The sequence below is a fragment of the Paramisgurnus dabryanus genome, chromosome 1, assembly GCF_030506205.2.
Source record: "Paramisgurnus dabryanus chromosome 1, PD_genome_1.1, whole genome shotgun sequence".
NCBI lineage: Eukaryota > Metazoa > Chordata > Actinopteri > Cypriniformes > Cobitidae > Paramisgurnus > Paramisgurnus dabryanus.
Genome location: NC_133337.1, coordinates 66,609,003 through 66,630,746, shown reverse-complemented (window position 1 = coordinate 66,630,746; position 21,744 = coordinate 66,609,003). Strand labels below are relative to the sequence as shown.

General features: G+C 39.9%; 1 protein-coding gene across 4 annotated transcripts in view; it reads left to right on the top strand.

The window, feature by feature from the left end:
* Positions 1-21,744, top strand: part of spag9b (sperm associated antigen 9b) — a 69,455-nt gene that overhangs the window by 28,570 nt on the left and 19,141 nt on the right. For 2 of the 4 annotated variants that reach the window (XM_065253510.2, XM_065253512.2), the window contains 9 exons: positions 8,010-8,160; positions 15,241-15,451; positions 16,221-16,314; positions 16,529-16,650; positions 17,568-17,625; positions 20,289-20,441; positions 20,529-20,580; positions 20,879-21,009; positions 21,117-21,173. In XM_065253510.2, coding sequence (XP_065109582.1) covers positions 8,010-8,160; positions 15,241-15,451; positions 16,221-16,314; positions 16,529-16,650; positions 17,568-17,625; positions 20,289-20,441; positions 20,529-20,580; positions 20,879-21,009; positions 21,117-21,173 — 1,029 coding nt within the window. Of the gene's footprint in view, positions 1-8,009; positions 8,161-14,152; positions 14,237-15,240; positions 15,452-16,220; positions 16,315-16,528; positions 16,651-17,567; positions 17,626-20,288; positions 20,442-20,528; positions 20,581-20,878; positions 21,010-21,116; positions 21,175-21,744 lie in introns of all 4 variants that reach the window. The other 2 variants (XM_065253508.2, XM_065253511.2) reach the window with 2 other exon arrangements.

The window sequence follows — 21,744 nt, the reverse complement described above, 5'->3', positions numbered from 1 at the left end:
TTGTCCTCCATGACCTCAGGTTTAGGGATTACTGGCCATTCTTTGGGATCCTGCAGGAGGAAAGAGGGACCTTGAGACCAACGGTTCAGTGCAGCAAGGTATTGGAGAGGTTTCCCTTTCGTGAGATCATCAGCCGGGTTGTCCGCAGAGCTGACATAATGCCATGAACACTTGTCAGTCAGTTCCTGAATCTCTGCGATTCTGTTTCCCACGAAGACCCTATAGCGACAGGACTCTGAATTCAACCACTGGAGGACCGTGGTAGAGTCGGTCCACAAGGAAACAGACTTGATGCATAAGGTCAACTCGGTCACCAGTAACTTAGCCAACTGTGCTGCAATTAGACTTCCACAGAGTTCCAGCCTTGGAATGGAGTGAGTTCGTCTTGGAGTAACACGGGAGCGTGCGACTATGAAGGACAGGTAAGTCCGACCATCCTGGTCAGTAGTTCGGAGATAAGCCACTGCTCCATAGGCTTGCTCGGAGGCATCCGAGAAGATGTGTACTTCATGAGTAGCTCTATCCATTCCAGCATCAACAGGAACATAAGGACGGGGGAAAGAGACACAAGAGAGGTGTTGAAGTTCCTCCTCCCACGCATTCCAGGACTGAAGAAGTTCAGGTGGTAGGTTAGGGTCATCCCACCCTCTCTGTTTGTTCCACAGGTGCTTAATGATGACCTTTGCTCGAGTCGTATAAGGTAGGAGGAATCCTAGCGGGTCGTACTGCGAAGCCAGGACCTTATAGATGTTCCTCAAAGTGGGAGTGCTATAAATCACAGGCCGATGCTTGTAGGACAAGGTATCATGCTGCCAGTTCCAACTTAGACCCAGCGTGGATTCAGGGACATCCGACTTCCCTTGTGTCAACCACAGTTCCACACTCGCGGATCGAGCTTCCGTCGGGAGGTGACTCAGCACACCAGGATCATTGCAGGCCCACTGGCGAATGTCAAATCCAGCTTCAGAAAGGATGTCTCGTAGTCGATTAATCAAGGTCCGAGCAGCATCAGTAGAAGGCAAACTCTGCAGGCAGTTGTCGACATAGAAACATCTTTCTACAGAGAACCGAATCGCCTCATCAGTCAGAGGGTGTTGCAGCACATGGCGCTGTACTGCGTAGGTAGCACAACATGGACTGGAGGTCGTGCCAAAGGGTAACACCTGCCATTCGAAAATCTTGGGTGCCTTATCCATCTCCAGGTCTCGCCACAGGAAACGGAGTAAAGGACGGTCCTCAGGGAGAAGACGGACCTGGTGGAACATCGCTTTGATGTCCCCACTCACAGCTACAGGATGTTCTCTGAAGCGGACCAGGACACCTAATAGCGAGGCTCCAAGAGTAGGCCCTGGCAGCAGGTACTGATTAAGGCTTTGTCCTCTGTATTGATGGGAGCAGTTAAAGACAACACGAAACTTCCCATTGTGACTGACGATGTGGTGAGGGATATACCAGCTTTCAGACTGCTCAGTTACAGGGTCAGACACTTCCTTAACTACTCCTGTATCAATGAGTTTCCTCATCTCTTCCCTATAAACCTCAGCTTTTACAGGGTCCTTTAGCAGACGTCTTTCCACACTGCGAAGGGTAGGTAGGACTGATTCCTTAGGTGCATTCAGCAAAGGCATATCCTTCCGCCGCAGTAGAGGTGTCGCCAACCGTTTGATTCCATCGATTTCTGGAGTGAGAGTTTTAAGGTCAAGCAACTCGATAGCCCTTTGATCCTCCTTGGACCTGGTCACCGCTTTGCCCTCCCACTGTGGAACAACATCCAACTGCCACAGTCGTTGAACATTTTGAAGGAGTTCATCCTGAGTTGGAGCAATGGAGGTAAACAGACATTGCCGTGTGGCATGAGGCCGCCTCATGGAAGGTATGGGGCCCTGAAGTGTCCATCCCAGGCGCGTATGAACCGCAGCTGGCGCACCCGGGCCGCCCCATCGCACAGGCTCTGTTGGGGTGATGAGGTGAGGTTGATCGGAACCAATAAGAAGTAATGGCTGGACATCTGTAAGCGTACGGACAGGAAGACCTCGCAGATGTCGGTACTTCTGTTGCAGTTGTTCTATGGGGTACGACTGACGCGACAGGTTAAGACGATCTGCAGTAAAGGCGTGGTTAATCTTGTAACTTTTCTGGGGTTTACAGAAGGGAGAGATCTGGAACGATACTGACGAACCATGAAGCACCTGAATATCATCCCTCACTGTTCGCAAAGGTAGATCCTCGGGAACACCCCGAATGCCCAGCGCCTTAACAGCAGTGGAAAGCAGAATAGTCCTCTCCGACCCATCATCAAGAAGAGCATAGGTGTCTAATGTGCGATCTTCATAATGCAGGTTTACAGGAACTACTTTGAGCATAACCCGACCTCCAACACAAGGCTTATCCAAAAAGAACCGATCTGAAGAAGAATTTGTCAGGCAACTCTTTTCCATGTTAGCTGAATCGTCCTTGGGAAAGGAACTGACATTCACCTCATGAAGAGGACGAAGGTGGATGGCTTGACAGATATTGCAAGGCTTCTTTAAGTCACACTGGGCAGCATGGTGTGTCCTGGCGCAACGCCAACAACGGTTGTTACTGCGAATCCATGTTTTGACCTGGTCGGAGGTAAGCTTGGCAAAGGACTCACACTGACTCAGGTAATGCTCTGCCTTATCACAGAAAGGACAATAACGCTTGACTTTCACAGGCTTGGTTTGTGAAACATGAACTTTCCGAGGGATAGATGTCTCACCCTGGGATTCTCCAACACCATGCAGAATAGTTACTGTCCTCTTCACAGAGTCTGACTTAGCATGCGAGCCCTTTGGCGTTGGTTCGGCATCATAACTGTGACACCAGGTTTCGTAACGGAGCCAGTTCGAAAGGTCAACCAAATTCGGTGTTGTTCCAGGTTGGCGGAACATATGGCGCCGAAACTCAGCACGCTGCTCAGGGGGAAGCTTACCCAAAAGGCGTGCAACATGGGACCCACAACTAAGTTCCAATTCGCCATCACGTCCCAAGGTTCTCAAAAGACCCACGAGTGACTGCACCTGAAGAGCAAATCGTTGAAAGGCGGAGACATCACCTCGCTTTATGTCAGGACTTTCGAGCACAGAAGCGATCCTCCTCAAAGCTAACTGATGTGGTTGACCGTATTTCTCATGAAGCGCAGCCATTGTATCAGTGAACGGTGTATGTGAGTTCAGATAAGCATCCGCTATCATTTTGGCTTCGTCAAGCTTAAGGTGATCCACTAAGATCTGATATTTGAAAAGTTCAGTGCCATCAGGGGGAAGAAGATTATCCAAAGCTATCCTAAGTCGAGCAAACTCACCCGGATCAGAACGACTAAACTTGGGAATCGTTGGGGTAGGTCCCCGGTACACATATTCAGAACCAGAGTAAGGAGGTACAGGGCGTTGGTTGGTCTTAGCCGCTGATGCCAAAGCTTGAGGATGCATGAACGCTGGCACTGAGCTGACTCTCTGCTTATCGCTGTGATGGGAAGGTAAGGGCATGGTGGCAGGTGTTAATAACTCTTGGAGCTCCTTAGGGGTAGGAGGAGGAGGAAGTCCAAAAGTGTTAGGGGAATGAGACTGATACGGTGGCGCTGGTGTAGCTGAGTAAGCAAAGGAATACTTCCCAGGCCCTGGAACCACTGATTGGTAGCTAGTTTCACCCATTTCAGACAGCGTGAGGTAGCCCATCTGTGCCCTAAGGTCGTCATTAGGTTCAGGCCATGGAGGTGGCGGAAACTCAGTGAAGTGTCCGTCCTCTGCTAAGGTTGTGGATTCATGCGGCTTCATAGAGGGCCAGTATACGTTTGACGCCATGGGCTTTGTAGGCGAGGGAATCTGGCATATGGCTTGTTTGAAGTCGGCGCGAAGAGACTGAGCCACCTGAACTAATTCTCTGACTTCTGCACGGACTTCTCTCAGCTCCAGTAAGTCTGCCTGAAATGACTGGTGGGTCTGCATTAGTTGTACACGCTCACAACGCAGGCGCTGTAGCTCACTGTCTTGTGAAGAGGTAGTGATATCAGCCGTTCGAGTTAAAGCGAAGGATGGTTGAGGTATTTCAGGATGTTGTGGAGGCTTATTACCCAAGGACAGGATCGGTGAGTCTTTGGAACAGACCCTGGCATCACCAAGGGAGGTGGCATAAGGTTGGAAGGATGGGGGAGGAGTCCGGTGGACAGGTGCCTCCCAAGTCTGTCGGACATCATCCTCAGCGATATGTCTGCCTCGGGTATATTGCACATCATACTGCTGTAGGTAGGCTGGAGGACGAGTATGGCGTTTTGGGCGAGCTCCTCCAATAATCTCCTCATCAGATTCCATTATGTCAGAAGGCAATACTCGATCCGGCTCGAAGGACCAAATTTTGTTAGGAAGGCTTTACGACTATTAGGTTCTGATTCTGTATCGGACGAGTAAACCCTCCTGAGTGCCGGTCAGAGCACTAATAATGAGGAGACAGGAGTTCAGTTCAACAGTTTGTATTGATGGTAAAAGGATGGACCACAGATGCATATTCAAAGATGAACATAGTCTGAAAAATAATAAACAATAAAGATAATGAATAAACTAAAATATATATATGTTTATATACCATTACGAATATTCACTGTTACATAAATAATTTGCATTTATCATTTACATCAGTGATATCTCTATTAAACAAGGAAATTACATAAACAAAACGAGGTATTTATCAGTAAACTTTCATTAACAATCCTGTCATTACTATGCAATGCCCATATATGGATTGAATAAAGACGAAGCATTTACACAAAAGCAACGTAAATCTCACTCGTTAACAATTCTCAAACACGCAAATCTTGCATCATTAATTATCATCAGAAACCCGTAATACTGATCTGCAGCTCAATACAGAACAAATAATCATAAGAAAATTATATTAACAATCTTAATATAACAGAAAGATTACTTCAGGGCAAGTCTGGGCATGTCTGTATTATACAGCATTTTACAGATACATGTACAGCTGTTCATATCGGTAATAACACAAAATACAAATCACAAAAGGCTTACTTTGAGGTCAGTGACTAACATCTTGATGTTACATCTGCAGCAATCACCATCAACAAACAGTTGTTCACATCATTTAGATGACAGCTCACACAGTTCACACAGACACCACAGACAGCGGCAGCTCAACTAACTACACTGTTCACGATCGGCAGAACAGCTGCGGCTCCGGTTTCAAAATAAAAGTCCCTTTTAAAGGAGCCTTTAATACACATGTTGTCCGGAAAGGTCATGCCATATTGAGGAAGCTGTTATCAACAAAGGCCAAACAAAGGAGATTTGATTCTGGGATAAAAAAACAGCGTCTCGATGACATGGCAACAAAAACACTTTACTAACGTAACTCTTCCTCTTCTCCGCTTGGCATTGAACTTTGAGCTTTATAATTTTGCAGATATTATTTATGCTCTAACAGCAACATTACCTACTAACTAAAGTTTGAAAAATGGGATCATGAAAAATGGCACCTTTAAGGGGGTGTGTACAACTAGGCGTTTACGCCTATGACAAGATTATGTTTTCAATTGTTTACAATGGAAGCGCCCTGCTTTTCAAAAATGCAACAGCTGCCATTTTCCCCGTTTTTTTCATGCCCAGTGCTGAGCACCTAGAGTTTAAAAAAGTTAGGGGGGCATGCACACCAAAACTTTTTAACGTAGCTGAAATGCCCTGCGGATGCCGACTGCCAGCTTTCTTCAGCTGAGCGCTTTGTTTACTTTCAATATTTTCTGCTTTGTTTATCAGTCATTGTATGATGCGCTGGTTGGTTGTTGTGATGTTTGTCCACCCCTCCTCCACTGTGATTGGACGGCCGTGTGAAAACTGACATTGACGATCTGAGCTTTTCACCTAAAGTTGAATATTTTTCGACCACTGAGCGCCGGCTTTCAGCGCAGGAAAAAAACGCTAGCTGCTGGCTTTTTTGAAAAATATCATGCTTCCATTGGAAACAATTGAAAATATACACTGGCCACAGGCGTAAAAGCTTTGGTGTGCACTCCCCCTTACTTTGGATAAAACGCTTAGCTTGTCAATGTCACTTTTCACTCAGCTGTCCAATCACAGTGGAGAAGTGGAGGGACAAATACCACAACAACCAACCAGCGCATTGTACAACGACTGTTAAACTAAACAGAAGTATCATAGCAACCAAAGCACTTACCAAACCCTGGCAAGCGTCCACAGGTGGCGTTCCCCTGGCATTTCAACTGCGTTTAAATGCATTGGTGTATATGCCTCTAAAGGTAAAATGGTACACTCTAAAATGACTGGGTTGTTTTTAACTCATGCTGGGTAAATATTGGACAGAACACACTGCTGGGTTATTTTAACTCATGGTTGCGTAACAACAACCCAACATTGGGTCATTTTAAACCCAGCATGTGTTCTGTCCAATATTTACCCATCATGGGTTAAAACAACCCAGCCATTTTAGAGTGTATAGTGCCTTTATTTTTAAGCAAGGGTGTAAACGTCAGAGAGATGATGGACCTGATAGAAATGTATAGTACACACAATGTCATGAAAAATATATAGGATTATTAACTAGTCTTAAAACTTCATGCTTCAGTGTATCATGCTGACCTAACATTCATGTCACTGCTGTGCACTAACAGAATGACTTTTGATTGACATTGACATTGATTTCTTTAACTTTTATATGCACTCTCTTTATATTTTATTTTACTTTCAAAAATTCAGTTCTTGTTTTCCAAGCTGTGTTTACAAAAGTAAGCATTTTCCTGAATAGAGCAGATTTGGTCACTTTGTACAGAATGTGCAGTCAGCAGGTTCAGGGCTCTGAATGAAACTACTGCAGTGCTATGACAACCAGACAGGGGGAACTATAAGAGAGGTGCTTGCTAAGGCATGCTCAAATTTTATTGTTTATACTTCTGCCAAAAACACTTTTTAGTATTTTTTTTAGTATGGCAGGGAAAACATGGCCAAAAAAATCCCACAGACATGCACAGAAAATGACACTATAGACCGTTTCAGCAGTAACAACATAAACAAGCGGCTGTCGCGGTCCGCACGTAACTTCCGGTAAACTCCGCTAAGAATAAATAACAACAAAGTTCTTTAAACGTAGTTTATTTATATAACAAGCAAAAAAACCAACAACACATAGATTAGCTAGGAAATCAAAATATTTGTTATTTTCGAGGAGGCATTTGTTCAAGAGATCAGTTTAGCAACTAGTCAGACCATTAAAAAAACGAAACCGGAAGTAAAGTTCGGATCCAGACGTGTATCACGTGCGTCCGATGAAACCGTCTATAGTATAGATATTTAGGGATCATAATGTTATACTCACAATACATTTAAAATTACTTAATTACTGTTAGCAAGTTGGGAAGTTTTGGTTAGGGCCAATCATTAAAGCCCCTGTAAAATCAGATATTAAATGTGTTCTGAGTTTGTCATAGCACAGACAAAATTGGACCAAATTGGAACGATGGAAAATGCAAAGTAAATTAAAAATTTATTAAAATCTTGGAAAAAATAGTCTGGATTCTCTGCTTTTAAGACAACGCTGTCAGCTCTGAAACCACGCCCACTACCGGGAAAGCTGCCGTCTCTCACAACTTTCAAATACAGCTTCAACCAGAATGGATGCACGTGATTGTGTTTGGGACGGGGCGATGCATGGTGGCCCGAGTGCGTCATTGAGTCACCGTTTTAACCCTGCCCAAATAATCCTGAAAACATAAATGATGAAAAACTGTATAAAAATGTAGTACTGAATTACAGAGTAAGATCGTTACAGTATTTTTGGCGTGATTCAGCAGTGTGTTTAGAAACAATTGTCAAGATTGACTTTACAGAGAGTTTAGTATCTCTTAGCAACCACGCTGGTCTTCATACAACCTTCCAACAACAAAAACAAAATGTAGAACTATTGTAAACTATTTAGATTATGTACAATCCGTAATGTTTTTCCTTAATGCTTCTGTGTGCTCCCAGGAAGGACCGTCCTGTCTCTCTGGGGATTTTTTCATTACCAGGAAGTGATGTGATGACCCCCGATGTGCGTAGAGAAGCTGTGGATACTCCAGGGACAGACACGTGTAGATACAACAATCTCAGCCACCCGCGCTCCAACACCAGCCTCAAGGTGATAATGACATGCACCAATATTCAATTGTTCCTTACATTTTTTTTTTTTTATTATTAAAAGTATTTGGTGTTATTTATAAACATAAAGCTGTTTAAACAATTTTGATGCAGGCTGTTCCCCGATTTCCTTGCATAAGAACATAGGTTTGGGGGAATAAAGGCGATGACGACATGGATACTTTTTATTAGGAGAGCTTTCCCTGTCTGAATGGATCCGGGTCAGAACGTGTGTTAAAGAAGCACTGCCAGCAGGGAGGAAGCTCTTTTAGAGGAAGGCTGTATCTTTTGTCTTGCATGCTTAAACAGAGGTCCACTAGGCTAGGGCAAAGAGCCAAACAAACAGGCAGTTGCTGTTCTTGGGTCAGTTCTGTAATGTAGAGAAGACTTTACAAAGTTCTGGAACCTTCTGTTTCACACAGAGACTCACGCCATTAGGCCCCTTCATGCATATTCATGCCAACGCAGTAATCATTTGCTGTCAGCCTCTTTCTACCATGTTCTCAAACCTCTGATCTCAAGACTCAAGAGAAACCAACCGTCCTGCTCGGGTGCTTCCTAACTGGCTATGAATATCTGTGAGTTCACAGTGAGACTGCAGAGCTGCGGTATTTAAGGGATTGTTTTCAAACATAAACAGGAACGTTTTTTTTGCAGTTTGCCTTTTCATTTACACGACAACAGCATTTTGGGGCTTGAAAATGCAGACTTTTGAAGGCGGGTTTCAAAGTGCAGGTTTTTGATAATAAAGCCTTGTAATCCCCGCGTAAACTTTGTAAACGTGAATCTGTGATAACGGTGACGTCATGCGCATGTGTTAATTTAGGCATGCACACAAGTAACCAAAACAACAATGATGGCGTATAACACTTCTCCAACAAAGTTTACAAAATGTTGGTGCTATACAGTCTAGGGTTAATTGTAGTAATAAATTTAACTCATTAACCGTCTAAACCAAACTGATCTTGATTGTTTGTATTTATCACTTTGTAGAAGAATCTCCATCTACTGGCCTGGCACATATTATACAGTAAAAATAGTCGTCGTCGTGGATCCATCTAAACTTGGATCTTTTTATCAGCATTGAAATATGTTTGTGATTTAAAAAAGTAAAAATCAAAGCATGAAGGAAAAACTTTTCTGTTTGTGTCACTGTTGTGTAAATCTTTTGTTGTTGTGTGCCTTTGCAAGACCTGCAGTGATTTTGTCTGCAGTGAGACTCGCCTCTAGGACAGTATAACTGACCTTGAAGCCTGTCTGTGAGTGTACCTGATACAGGCAGACGTTTAGGGAGGATGGAGATCAGATTTCAGCTCAAAATTAAGGTAGTAAGGAACATTTTTTACAGTGCTGGAGCCAAAAGTGAGTGTTGGTCATGTAAATGATAAAAACCACAGACCTTCTAGAGCACTTTTTGTTTACTTTAAAATAAACATTTGCTGTTGAATTATTCACCTTCAGGCCCTCCAAGAAGATTGTGACATTTTTCTTCAGTAGATTTTTAGTTGAAACCATGGTCCTTGGTAATTCACAGATGGCTTCTGAGCATTACTGCCATTTATTAGACTGGACGTCAGTTAAGCGATACACCAGTTTAGTAGGTGGTGGTGGTTATGCACCAGAAACTGTAATAAACTGTAATAATAATCATCACAATCACTCCCTCTTTGCATATAAAGTCATAAATAGAGGGGTGTGAAAATTTCTCATCATCAGGAGGTGGCGCTGGGTAACTTTGGCTGAGGAACAGACAGAGCTTCTTTGTGGTCTCTTTTATATACCCTCGCGCTCGTGGTGCCATTGCAAACTAATGTTGTCATTGCTTGTTGACATTAGATTTTGAAGTAAAATTAAACGGATTACAACCTCCATTTCAGAACTGTCCAGGGGCCTCATTTATAAAGCGTGCGTACACACAAAACGGGGCAAAAAATGTGCGTACGCCACTTCCCACGCAAAGGTTGTGATCTATAAAGAAAAACTTGACGGCAGAATGTGTGCGCACCTGTAAGCAAACTTATACCCATACGTACGCAAATTCTGGAGACAATTAATGGGAATTGGCAACACAGATGGCGAGAAAGTGAACTGAAATCAGATTAAAGAAAGTAAATATGACAAGAACGATTAAAAGTATTGATAACACACACACATTTCATTTCACTATCATACGTTAGATCTACATTATCATGATGATAAAATCCAGCAGTGTTATTTGTACTGAGTAATAATTGTTTCATACATTTTGTAAAATTCAATCTTAAATCAAAAATCATTTGAAATATTTAATCATCGCTGTCTCAAGGTCACGTTGTCCACTACGGGAGCGCGATATGAACCGACAGATGGATAGCATCAAATATCCATTAGATAACTGCAGTACACAGTGTAAATAACCAAAAATTATCCTTAATTAATGTGCATTTTTATCATCAAATGTCAAAGTGTGGAAATACAGCCATCAAGCTCCCGGACAATCGTTTCTCTCTATATTATCGTTAAAATAAAAAGTTAATGCAGGTCTGTTAGGTAAAAGGAAATTAATATTTATGTTTTTAAATTTAAATGATTCATTTTTTATATGTCTGCTTTTTGTATAGCAGAGGAGAATGCTCGTGCTGCTGGAGAACAGTACGCATATATCAGACGCGTGCACAAAATGAGCAGAAAACACATTTATTTTATTTTAGTGATACCTCTCATTTATGCTGTGATTTTTGGCAAGGTGTTACAGTATATAGTTGCTGTAAAAATATATAAATGCTGCGGTGATCCCTGTAATGCTGCGTAATTGCAATGCTGGAGGATTACGAAATGGCCTGTGTTTATTGGCTGGGCGCATTTAGCTTACGAACTAACAATTGGATGCCAGTCTCATTAATATGAGGATCAGCATTCAGGAGGTGATTTGCATTGACTATTTATGGTTAAAAATGGGCGTGACATAGGGCGGGATGTGAGGCAGATTCATGTACGCACATTTTCAGGTGATCTGTGATTTATAAAAGGAGTATTGCTTGCTAATTCGTACGCATGGTTTTATAAATCTGAATATTTTTTTGTGTACGCTATTTTTGGCTTTTATGCGTACGTAGACTTTTAGTAAGGATTCTACGCACAGTTTTATAAATGAAGCCCCAGATCACTTGGTAATGCATTTAAAGCTGTAAACCGTCTTAAAGAGCACCAATTATCCGATTCATGATTTCCTTTAGTAAGAGTGTGTTACATGTTAACAATATGCAAATCTACAAATCCCAAAGTAAACATTTCCAATGTAAATCTCTATTCTTGGACTACAACAAACATATGGATTTTAGGCAACAGTTTACTTTCTGGGCCTGTTAACTTGGACACGACGGTCATTATCATAATTCAGCCCGCTTCTAACTCGCAGCCTGTAAGTAATCTACGTATTCATATTTAAAGAATTTACTACTGACTAAACCATGACTCAAACACGAGTTTTTAGCAGTACAGAGTAGCTCTTGTTGTTTTTAGTTTCCTACGATCACAAATGTAGACATGGTTTAATGTTTTTGTTTCCTTACCTTACCAATCTGTTACGTCCTGATCAAGCCGCGCTGGCAAAGTTGATCGATCAGTTTGGTCATCTGCATTTTCTGGATCAGGCTCGTATTGATAAGGTAGTAAAGATGATATTAACTTTTGTCAGTATTGCATTTTGAGCTAATCTTCAAAACATGGTAAGGAGCGTCACATTTCCAGCTGAAGTCAGAAGTATTCAGGCCAATCATTGCATACTGGTAAGCTGCCCAAAGGGGGTAACTTGTACCAAATCAGACTGTTTGAGGAAGGCAGTGATATCTGGAGCAACAAAAATGTATGGTATGTGGAGAATAATGTGTTATTTGAACTGTAAACCACGTGAACACATTGTATTATACCAAATACACGTTGTTTTAGCAATGAAATATGTGCTCTTTAACTTATTCCACGCCATCCTTTTTTTGAAAAGTTGCCCACTAGCATTTTTTTGTGATTTTTACAAAAGAGAATCCAGAAAAATGTTCTTCTAAAAATATATAAACATACAAATATATCAAACGAAAGAACAGATCTGCAATCACGGTATTACAGATTACCATGAAAACTCATCAGGAAGGCAAATGTTTCTTCTTAATTGACGAGTTATCTGGCGAGTTAAGCAGCTTGCTTACATGGATGAGCAAAGCATAATAGGCAATTTTGCGTCTGGATGGATAAGTACAAACTCAATTGAATAGGCCGCAATTAACCTTATAACTTTTTTTAGTACTTTTATATTTTATATGTATGCATTTGGCAGATGCTTACGATTGCAAAATGATTTACAAGTTATACATTGTTTATCAATTTGTTTTCACTGGGTCCGAAACCATGACCTTTTGCGCTGCTCTCACAATGCTCTACCACTTGCTGTACGCATTTAATAATAATATAGGTTCTTGAAAGTTTGGTACTAACGTCAAATGCATGCAGAGATCATTCATTCAACCCGTTCTTGGGGAAAGTATTTGATTATCCTGAATCACCACCAAAGTAAGTTTTTAAATGTAATGCACTTGTATACTTGCAATAGTTTCTGAATAGCAGAAATTTGCTGAAAGTCTTGCCTGAACTTATTTTTGCAGTCTGGTGTCAAAAAAACTCACTTTAAAAGTGGAAGTTTTGAACGTAAGAAGAAGAAATAATTTTAAGATGTACAGTCTGCCTGCAGTCTTACTTTGAAAGAAAAATAAAATTGCATGTGTTATTATATGACCCCTTTAGAGTCAGTAATGAGTCATCATGTTCCCAGTAGCACAAAGGCTTCATCACATTTCCCATGGGGTGATACAGAGTGGCTTTTGTGTGCTGTGTGACTCTGCAGATCTTTCCATATCATCCTCTAGACTCCATTATGTGCTAAGCGTTGCTTCAGCAGCCCTCTGACAGAGATGAGGAAACTAGGCCATGACTTGATGTCAGCCTCTCCTCAGGTTAAATGGCTCAGAACGGCCACACTAAGCAATGGTGGGCAAACACTGTCATGGCAACCAGAGAGAGTATGGGAGCATCTTGCAAACAGGGTTTTGTGTCTGTGTTGTGTGCATATGTCAGGGTGACACAGTAAAGTACAGACTGCTTTGAAGTTTGGTCTTTGTTCTGTTTACAGTTCTTTGTGAAAGCTTAATCCATTTTTTTCATGCAAGGTGACAGCAGCTCTTCCTATGAATGAGTTTATCTTACATAACAAACAGATTTTGAATAAGGGGTTTAATGAGATTCACCAGGGGCTGTTTGGAAAGTCACATTAATAAAACATCAGATTATATTTCAGAGAGCTTAAGGGCAACTGCCTTAGAGATGTGCTACACAAATATATTGCAGTTGTTTGGCCATTTACTAGATTTAAACTAGCATCACAATAATACACCAAATGGTATACCCCTTTAGCAGACGAAAACCGATGTTACGATTTTTATTATGAATATGATTTAATGTTAGAACAGAAAGATGCACAATGCATGGATAAAATCACTGATACATATGGCGAACATATCAAAAACGTTTAAATTGCAGAGGAAAATACAAAAAAAGTATAAAGCGTTACAATTAGGTTTGACTTTAACTGCTTGGCTGCTTTAGTGTGACTTCTATAGAAGGTTGACTGGAGTTCACAGTAAGAACAAATACACAATACACAATTACACATTAAAAATGTCTTAACAACTATTATATAATCTCATAGATCAGATTAAATTTAAATTCTAAAAGACTTGCTAAACCAATCCATGCTGCATATTTGTATTTTGTAGTTACACTTTAATCTGAATTTGACATTATACGTTTGTGTTATTGTAAAGACTGGTGTGATTTTTTTTTTTAATAAAATTACAAAGCAGTGCCCAAGAACCATCTGTAGAAGCTGGGTGCATTATAAATACAGAAGAAAGGGGGCAGTGCTGTGCTGCTTGCATGTTGCTGACTGTACATTTCTTTCTGGGCAGCTAGAGGAAGGGAAGTCCCTCAGGAGAGGGCAAGGTAAGAGTTCACACGAGAATTTGGAAACCCCATGGACCAACACCAGTCAGGTAGCCCTCTCCGTTAGTCTGCCATGGCAAGCGCAAAGTGTAGTGTCTTCAGTCGGCTTGTCACCACGCCTCACCATTTTGTGTTGATATTAGAAGTGCTTATAACTCATAGTTCACAAACTGCTGCATGCAACCACAAATATTTACAATAGTTAATATTCCAAAAAGCATTGGAAGTCGTGGTCTTGGTTGCAGTCAGCATGTGTGTGGTTGATTTTGTTTATGTGCATTGTCGCTTATGCTATATTTTAAATAATATTCCAGGTCATTTTAATTTAAAGATGAAGTGTCTGTTCATTGCAGCAGCTTGAGTGGGGCACGCATAACAACATGTGTGTATTTGAGATGAGACTACCTGTTTTTGTTTTAATGTACTATGGGGAAAATGTTTGGAAGTCGTCATAGTTTGCTGATATTACACACTTCAAGATTAAGTAAAAAAATGACCTGGATTATTTCTCAAAGTTGTTATTAGAGCATTAGATCTTAATCATGTGCTTTATCATTGTTTTTGGTTTGTTTTTAGTTTATTCAAATATAACCTTCGTCTAATCAATAAAAATTTTCTGATTTTTAGATTTTGACGGACTTGTTAAATGTTTATACCATATTTAAACATCTGCATAGTAACACATTGTTAAGGATCATTTGTGTGAGAGAGGATTGCTTTTCTGTTATATGCATGGTAACTCTTTAGTGTTTTTTTTTTTTTTTTTTTTTGATACTAAAAACCCAACATCAGATTATTACAAATGAATCTGCTCACAATATAATTTTCCAGCCTATAGTCTAGGAGCAAGGTTTAAAAGCATGGTGTGCAGAGCACGAGTGTTGGCTTTTTGTACTTAAACCATTGTGTTAGTCTTCATGATTAATCTGGACTGTGCTTAGTCTAAGTTGGCACACATGTTCTCTTGCTGAGAATTCAAAAACAAATGTTAATATATGATGGTGTGAAGTTTGTCACTTTTGTTTTATTTTCTGCCACCTGAATTTGTTTTCAGGATGAACTTTCTGATGCCAGTATGGGAGGTTCCAAATCCACCACAGTCATGTCCACATCAACATCAGATATTGCCATGGCATCAGTGGGCACGCCCCAGACGGAGGAGGCAGAGGGTTTGAACAGAAACCTGGATTCAAGCAGCGCTAAGCCAGATAGCAGTAAAAACATCAGATCACAGGATGCTTTGACAAAACAGACGGCGTCTACAGGTGAGTCCTGCTGTCACAGTAGAGATAAATTGTGTATATTTGTGACCCTGGACCAAAGTCACACAGGTGTATTTGTAGACAGTGTTTCCCACTCAATAGCCGCTTTTGCCAGGCCATTGCTAGAAAGGGCTTCAAACCAATAACCTCCAACCTCCAGCTGTGAGGCCAAAATCAAGACTGGTTTGGACTGTCAGACCAATAGCGTGGCAGCGCTTCTGTATACCCTGCTCTCAATACGCCTACCTGGATCTTACGTCACACAATCCCGACCGCTTTAGCGTGAGGAGGAAGTCACTTTAATCTGACGGGAGACAGGAGTTAGATCACATCATCATACACTAAACACAATGGAAAGAACCAAGGTAGCTGTTTGCATGGTAAAGCCAAGATGAGAAGATGGAGATGTGTTGGCTGCACAAAAGCAATCTCATGATGAGTCAATATCAGATCAATAAGCCATTAGACATTGCAGACTGTGGGCGGGGCTTTGTCAGTGTGATGTCACATTAACAAGAGAATCGAAACAGCATGTCTAATGAGACTGCTTTTTCGACTGTTTAATAGGGATTAAAAATGGTTCAGTTTTTTTTATTGTACGGTGGTTGTGTTCACACACATTTATTTTTAAACACACATTAGGATTTGGCATAATAGGTGCCCTTTAAAAATAAAGTATTTTCAAACACTTTTCTTGAACTAAAATGCTCTCTATTGGCACATGTGTATCATTTGATGCACGTTTTACTGATACATACATTTTCTGTCTCAGGTCAAAGCGAGAGTGCAGAGAGATCAGAGGTGCAGGCGATCATAGAGTCCACACCAGAACTGGACATGGACCTTAGTGGATGCAAAGGGTCCAGGTACTCCACCCTGATTCAATCATGCGTATACAGTTTTTGTTATCAAATTGACCCATTACAACAGGTCAATAGCAGCTTTCATTTGTTTACCATCAAAGTTTAAAGATAAGAAGCAGCTCCATACCAAAACCACTCACTGTGTATTTCATCTAGAAGTTAATAGCAGTATACTTTTCTCTCTTTATGTTGTTCACATCTGTCTCCCTCTCTCCAGCACTCCTACTAAAGGAATAGAAAACATGGCCTTTGACCGTAACACTGACTCTCTGTTTGAAGAGCTCTCCTCGGCAGGAAATGATCTCATAGGAGATGTGGATGAAGGTGCTGATCTGCTGGGTAAGTTTCAATTAGCCAGGGCTCAGATGGGCAACATGTTTTCTGCCATTATGGTGAACTACTGTTAACTGGGATTTGCACAACAAATTATTTCAAACAGTCTTTCAAAAAAGTAATTGACAAGTTGGTTGGGCCATTGTTTATTATATGCTGTGTAGCATCAGTGGCATTTAATGTTTTTGTCTAGTTCAACGGTGGATTGGTGTCTGTGTAGTGAGTAAGAAATCAATGAATGCATTTTCCATCCATAGTTTAATGGTGTTTATAAGGCCCCATGTCCACCAAAGCATTTAAACATCACTGAAAATGCCAACTGTGGGCGGTTATTTAGCTGACCCCATTGGTTGCCATGATACTTTTGTTTTATCAGTCATTGTATGATGCGCTAGTTGGTTGGTGTAGTATTTGTTCCCATTGCACTAACCTTAAGGCATCACTAGTGACTGTTTATATTTGCATGTTAACTGTTAAGCATGCATCTTTTGTTGTTGAATGAATGTCTTCACTGTTACCATCACTCTTCACTAACATTCAAAGTCCAGTCTGTCTAATCATGCTGTTTTTCCTCCATGTGTCATTTGTGGTCTTTTGTTTCCTCCAGACGAGTACTCTGGTGTGTATGTTTCCACTGTTTCTCATTTTATCCTCTCATTGTCTTATAATAAATATGCTGTGTTTTATTTTCATTCCTTATTTGTTAATCTTGTTATTGTGTAACTTAGTAATCTTTTCTTTATTCTTTGGTTTGCATGGCAATTTTAGATCTTAATTTTTTTGGTAAGAGTCATTTCCTGCTTTTATATTTTGGTGTGTGTGTTCTTTTAAGTATTTTGTCTTAGAAATGGTGATGGCAGCATTTTTGGGGGTCTACAGAGGTCTGCATAAGTATCTGTGTACAATATGTATTTGTGTTGTAGGGATGGGTCGTGAAGTTGAACACCTTATCCATGAAAACACTCAGCTACTGGAGACAAAGTAAGTCATGGTGCAGTATTACTTGTGTCATGCATGCTGAAAAGCACTACTTGCAAAACAGTCCTGGGGCCAGATTAATTAAAACATTCTTAAAGCCCCCCTAACCTAGAAAATGCATTTGCATTTAAAGAAACACACACAAAAACAGCACATTTTTCATTGCAACCACAAATGGCCATGTTCAACGTCATATAATGAAAGATCTGTGCTGTATTTTGAGCTGAAACTACAGACACATTCTGGGGATACCAGAGACTATTTTAATATTGCTGAAACACCTAGGTTAGGGGCCCTTTAAGACCAACATTACAAACTTTCCTAAGATAAATTATAAGTAGTTTGTAAGAATGTTAAAGAAGTGGAATTCTCGAACATTTCTTAAGTTTAATATTAACTTTTAAAGTCTCCCTGTAGTCAAAAAATGTATCAGTTTTACATCAACGCATATTTGAGCATCATACTAGCATATATAAAAGATTTACCGGTCATAGAAATTTCTTCATGCTTTAAAGCGGCTTAAATTTAACTCTACACCCTTGCCTCATTTAGTATACGCAGATCTATGAATATGCAAATTCTTCCCCACTTCTACTCAATTGCACCACCTTGGACCATAGATATATATGTAAATAGATGCTACATTCATCAGTTTTAGACACATAACTGCTAAGCCAGTTTTATACAATGCATATGTGAACTGCGCGTTTGCAGCATTCATTTGTTTAGCACTGATGTTAACAGGTTACAGCACAGAGCTGAAGCAGCTGTGCTGCAATCATTGCCGAGTCTATGCAGCATCCATACATAATATCTTTGCTCGAACTACTGATTCATTCGTTCAACTGTTGATGTGATTGGTTAGATGTTTGTGAAGTTGAAAACCAAGGTGATTTTAAACTGCGGGAATAAGACCGTCCCCAATTTTATGAAGAAAATACTTAGCAATCGTGTTGAATGATGAATTTGCACGAAAGCATAAAACACCACATAGACAACAAAACAACAACAAAAACCTGATTTTCCCCACAAGGGGACTTTAAGAATTAAATGACATGCTTTGACATTGATTATATTACCCTACTCTTGAGGTAACAATACACTTATCAGTCCATTCATCTCTTTAGAACCCGGGGTTCAAAAACGCAGTATAAAAATGTGATGTGTAAAACAATTGTAACTGTTTATGGTAAATTATCTTTAATCAAATTATAAGGTAAACATCTTACCATTTGAGATTTCAGACAACTGTGAGGCTATCCTAATGGCAAAGATTGTTATTTATTTCATTTTTTGAGAACAACCTTAACTCTTTCCCTGCCATTGACAAGTTTTTATTGCAATCCATATTTACGCTATTATCCACTAGATCAGGTGTGGGCAACTCCTGGTCCTGAGGGCCAGTGTCCCTGCAGGGTTTAGCTCCAACCCTAATCAAACACAGCTGAAAAATTGAATTGAAGTCTTCAGGACTGTTTGAAAATGACATTCAGGTGTGTTTGATTAAGGTTGAAGCTAAACTCTGCAGGACTGTGGCCCTCGATGCCCAGCCCTGCACTAGATGGCACTCTTACCCAACTTATAAAACACTAAAGCATCCACTGATCCAATATAGTAAAAACTCTGTCTATTTTTTGATCGTCATTATGAATCTGATCTCTAATAAAAGTCCTTTACAAAAATCTCAGCTTTTTGCTCAAAATTTGTTATTTTTGAAGAAACCTACCCATATTTGAGAGGTGATAAAATGAGAACAAATGAAAATAGGATGAACTTTTTTTGTTGTTGTTTGAAAGCAGAGGGTCTGTTCTTTCGATTGACATATTTGGTATGTTTATATATTTAAAGAAGAACATTTTCTGGAAGGCATTAAACTTGTGTCAAAACCGTAAAAAATGCAGGTGCTGGCTGGCAACTTTAAAACTCTGGCAGGGAAAGAGTTTGAATTAAAGAATTTAAGAATGAAAACAATCCCCAGTAAATAAGGAATTTTCTTAGTGATTTTTTTTTTAATCCGGCCTCAGGTTTCCTCCATATGCAGCATTTTACTGCCATCTACAGTGTTAAAATTATGATTCTATAAAATAATTGCTTAAGTGATTAACATGTATTATTATATATTGTATATATTTTTTATTTTTACATATTTTATGTATTTATAATCATGGACTTTTTTATTTAAATTTTATTGCTTACAAAAAAGTTATGTTGTAAATGTGTGACTTCAATTATGCAATTTAATTTAACAATAATGATTTGTTGTTCATTTCCTCAATTTAATAATTGCTGAGTGAATTATTAGAATGATTCAAAGTTATAACTAAAGAGTTGAACACATGATTTCATTTCAAATATCATTTCTTTTGCTGTGGTGCTGTACAATTAGTGCTGCAGAAAACACTGTAATGTGGAAATATGATAAAAATTATTATACACATTATTTTACATGTAAATATGTGTTTTATGTATGTATTTACTCTGCAATTAATATGTACAGTACTAGCTTTGCATATTCTGTAAACCTTACCCTAAGCTATTTTAAACACATTCTATTAAGTTAATTATTTTATTCAGTAAGTATACTGTTAGTGCACATACTGTCAAATAAAATGAAACATAAGTAATAATATTGTTAATAGATGCATGCATCACTGTGTTTGTTACAGGAATGCCCTGAATGTGGTGAAAAATGATCTAATAGCACGTGTTGATGAGCTGGTGTGTGAGAAAGACGTTCTTCAGGGAGAGCTGGAAGTCTTGAAACAGGCTAAAGACAAACTGGAAGAGAGGAACAAGGAGCTGGAGGAGGAGCTCAGAAAGTTAGTTAGTCATGATCCTCAGCCCAAAAGTCATTTCTTTAAGCCTATTTCTATAAAAAATGTATGTGGTTTCTTTTACCCAATCAGATTCCGGGCTGAGATGGAGGAGGCCAAACAGAAAGCAAAAGAGGAAGATGATGTAAGTGCTCAATCCGTCTTGGTTAAGTGTGAATTAGTATTGAAAATCTTAAGATCTTTTGAGAATCGCTAGGATTAAGTCATTTACACAATATGTTAGTGTGGAACACTTATTGGATATTTTATTAAGCTTGTAAAATAAAGCTTTTTGTCCTTGAATCTTTAACATAAGTCTTTTGCATATGTATGTATGTTAGTTAACACAGATGTCACACTAGATTCCTTTGTTGTTTTTAAATATATTATTTTATTCAGCTTAAGTTACATGTGATAGACGTTTCCTATATTGCTTTCCTCAGAGTGACGTACCCACAGCTCAGCGAAAGCGCTTTACACGGGTGGAGATGGCTCGTGTGCTCATGGAGAGGAACCAATATAAAGAGAGACTGATGGAGCTGCAGGAGGCTGTCAGGTGGACTGAGATGATACGGTCAGTCAATGCCAATCTCAGTTTGTGATAATCTACACACAATGTTCAACCTTGGATATTTTTGACATTTTAATCATTACCGAAATATGTTTTTGTCCCTCATTCAGAGCTTCACGGGAGAATCCAGCCTTGACGGAGAAGAAAAAATCCAGTATCTGGCAGTTGTAAGCCCCCTTTTTTTCTTTCCTTTTTTTTAAGTAGTTTTTGTGGTCTGGCGTTCAAACAATGTTTTTCCCCTTCTCATTTTATGTCCCCCTTTTATTTGTTTTCTTCTAGGATGTAGGTAAATCTTTGAAATGCCAGTAAATCTTGCACTCAGTTTGATCCTTTAATCCAAAAATGTGGTTTTGGACATGGGAATGGTGTTTCTTTAAAGTTTTAACAGGGAGCATAACAGGAATTTGCAGCCAAACTGTTACGTTACATTGAACTTTACTGGAGGGTCCAAGGCTCAAGAATTCATTACACGTCTTTTTTAATGGATTTGGCTCTTTACAGTAGCAAGCAGCATGTAGGTTTGTTCAGTTAGTTGGAAATGCCATTCCCAGGTCATATCAGTTTACTTGAGTTTTTTATTTGGGGCATTTAAGGTTTTGCATCTATTTTAAACTCATTCATTCATTCTTTATGTGCTCCTGTGTGTTCTCTGTAACCCTGTTTTTGTTGTCCCGTGTGTTTGCAGGAGGTGTGTTGGGGCATGGGACAGTGAGGGCTTATGTTGGGGCGTTTTTTTAT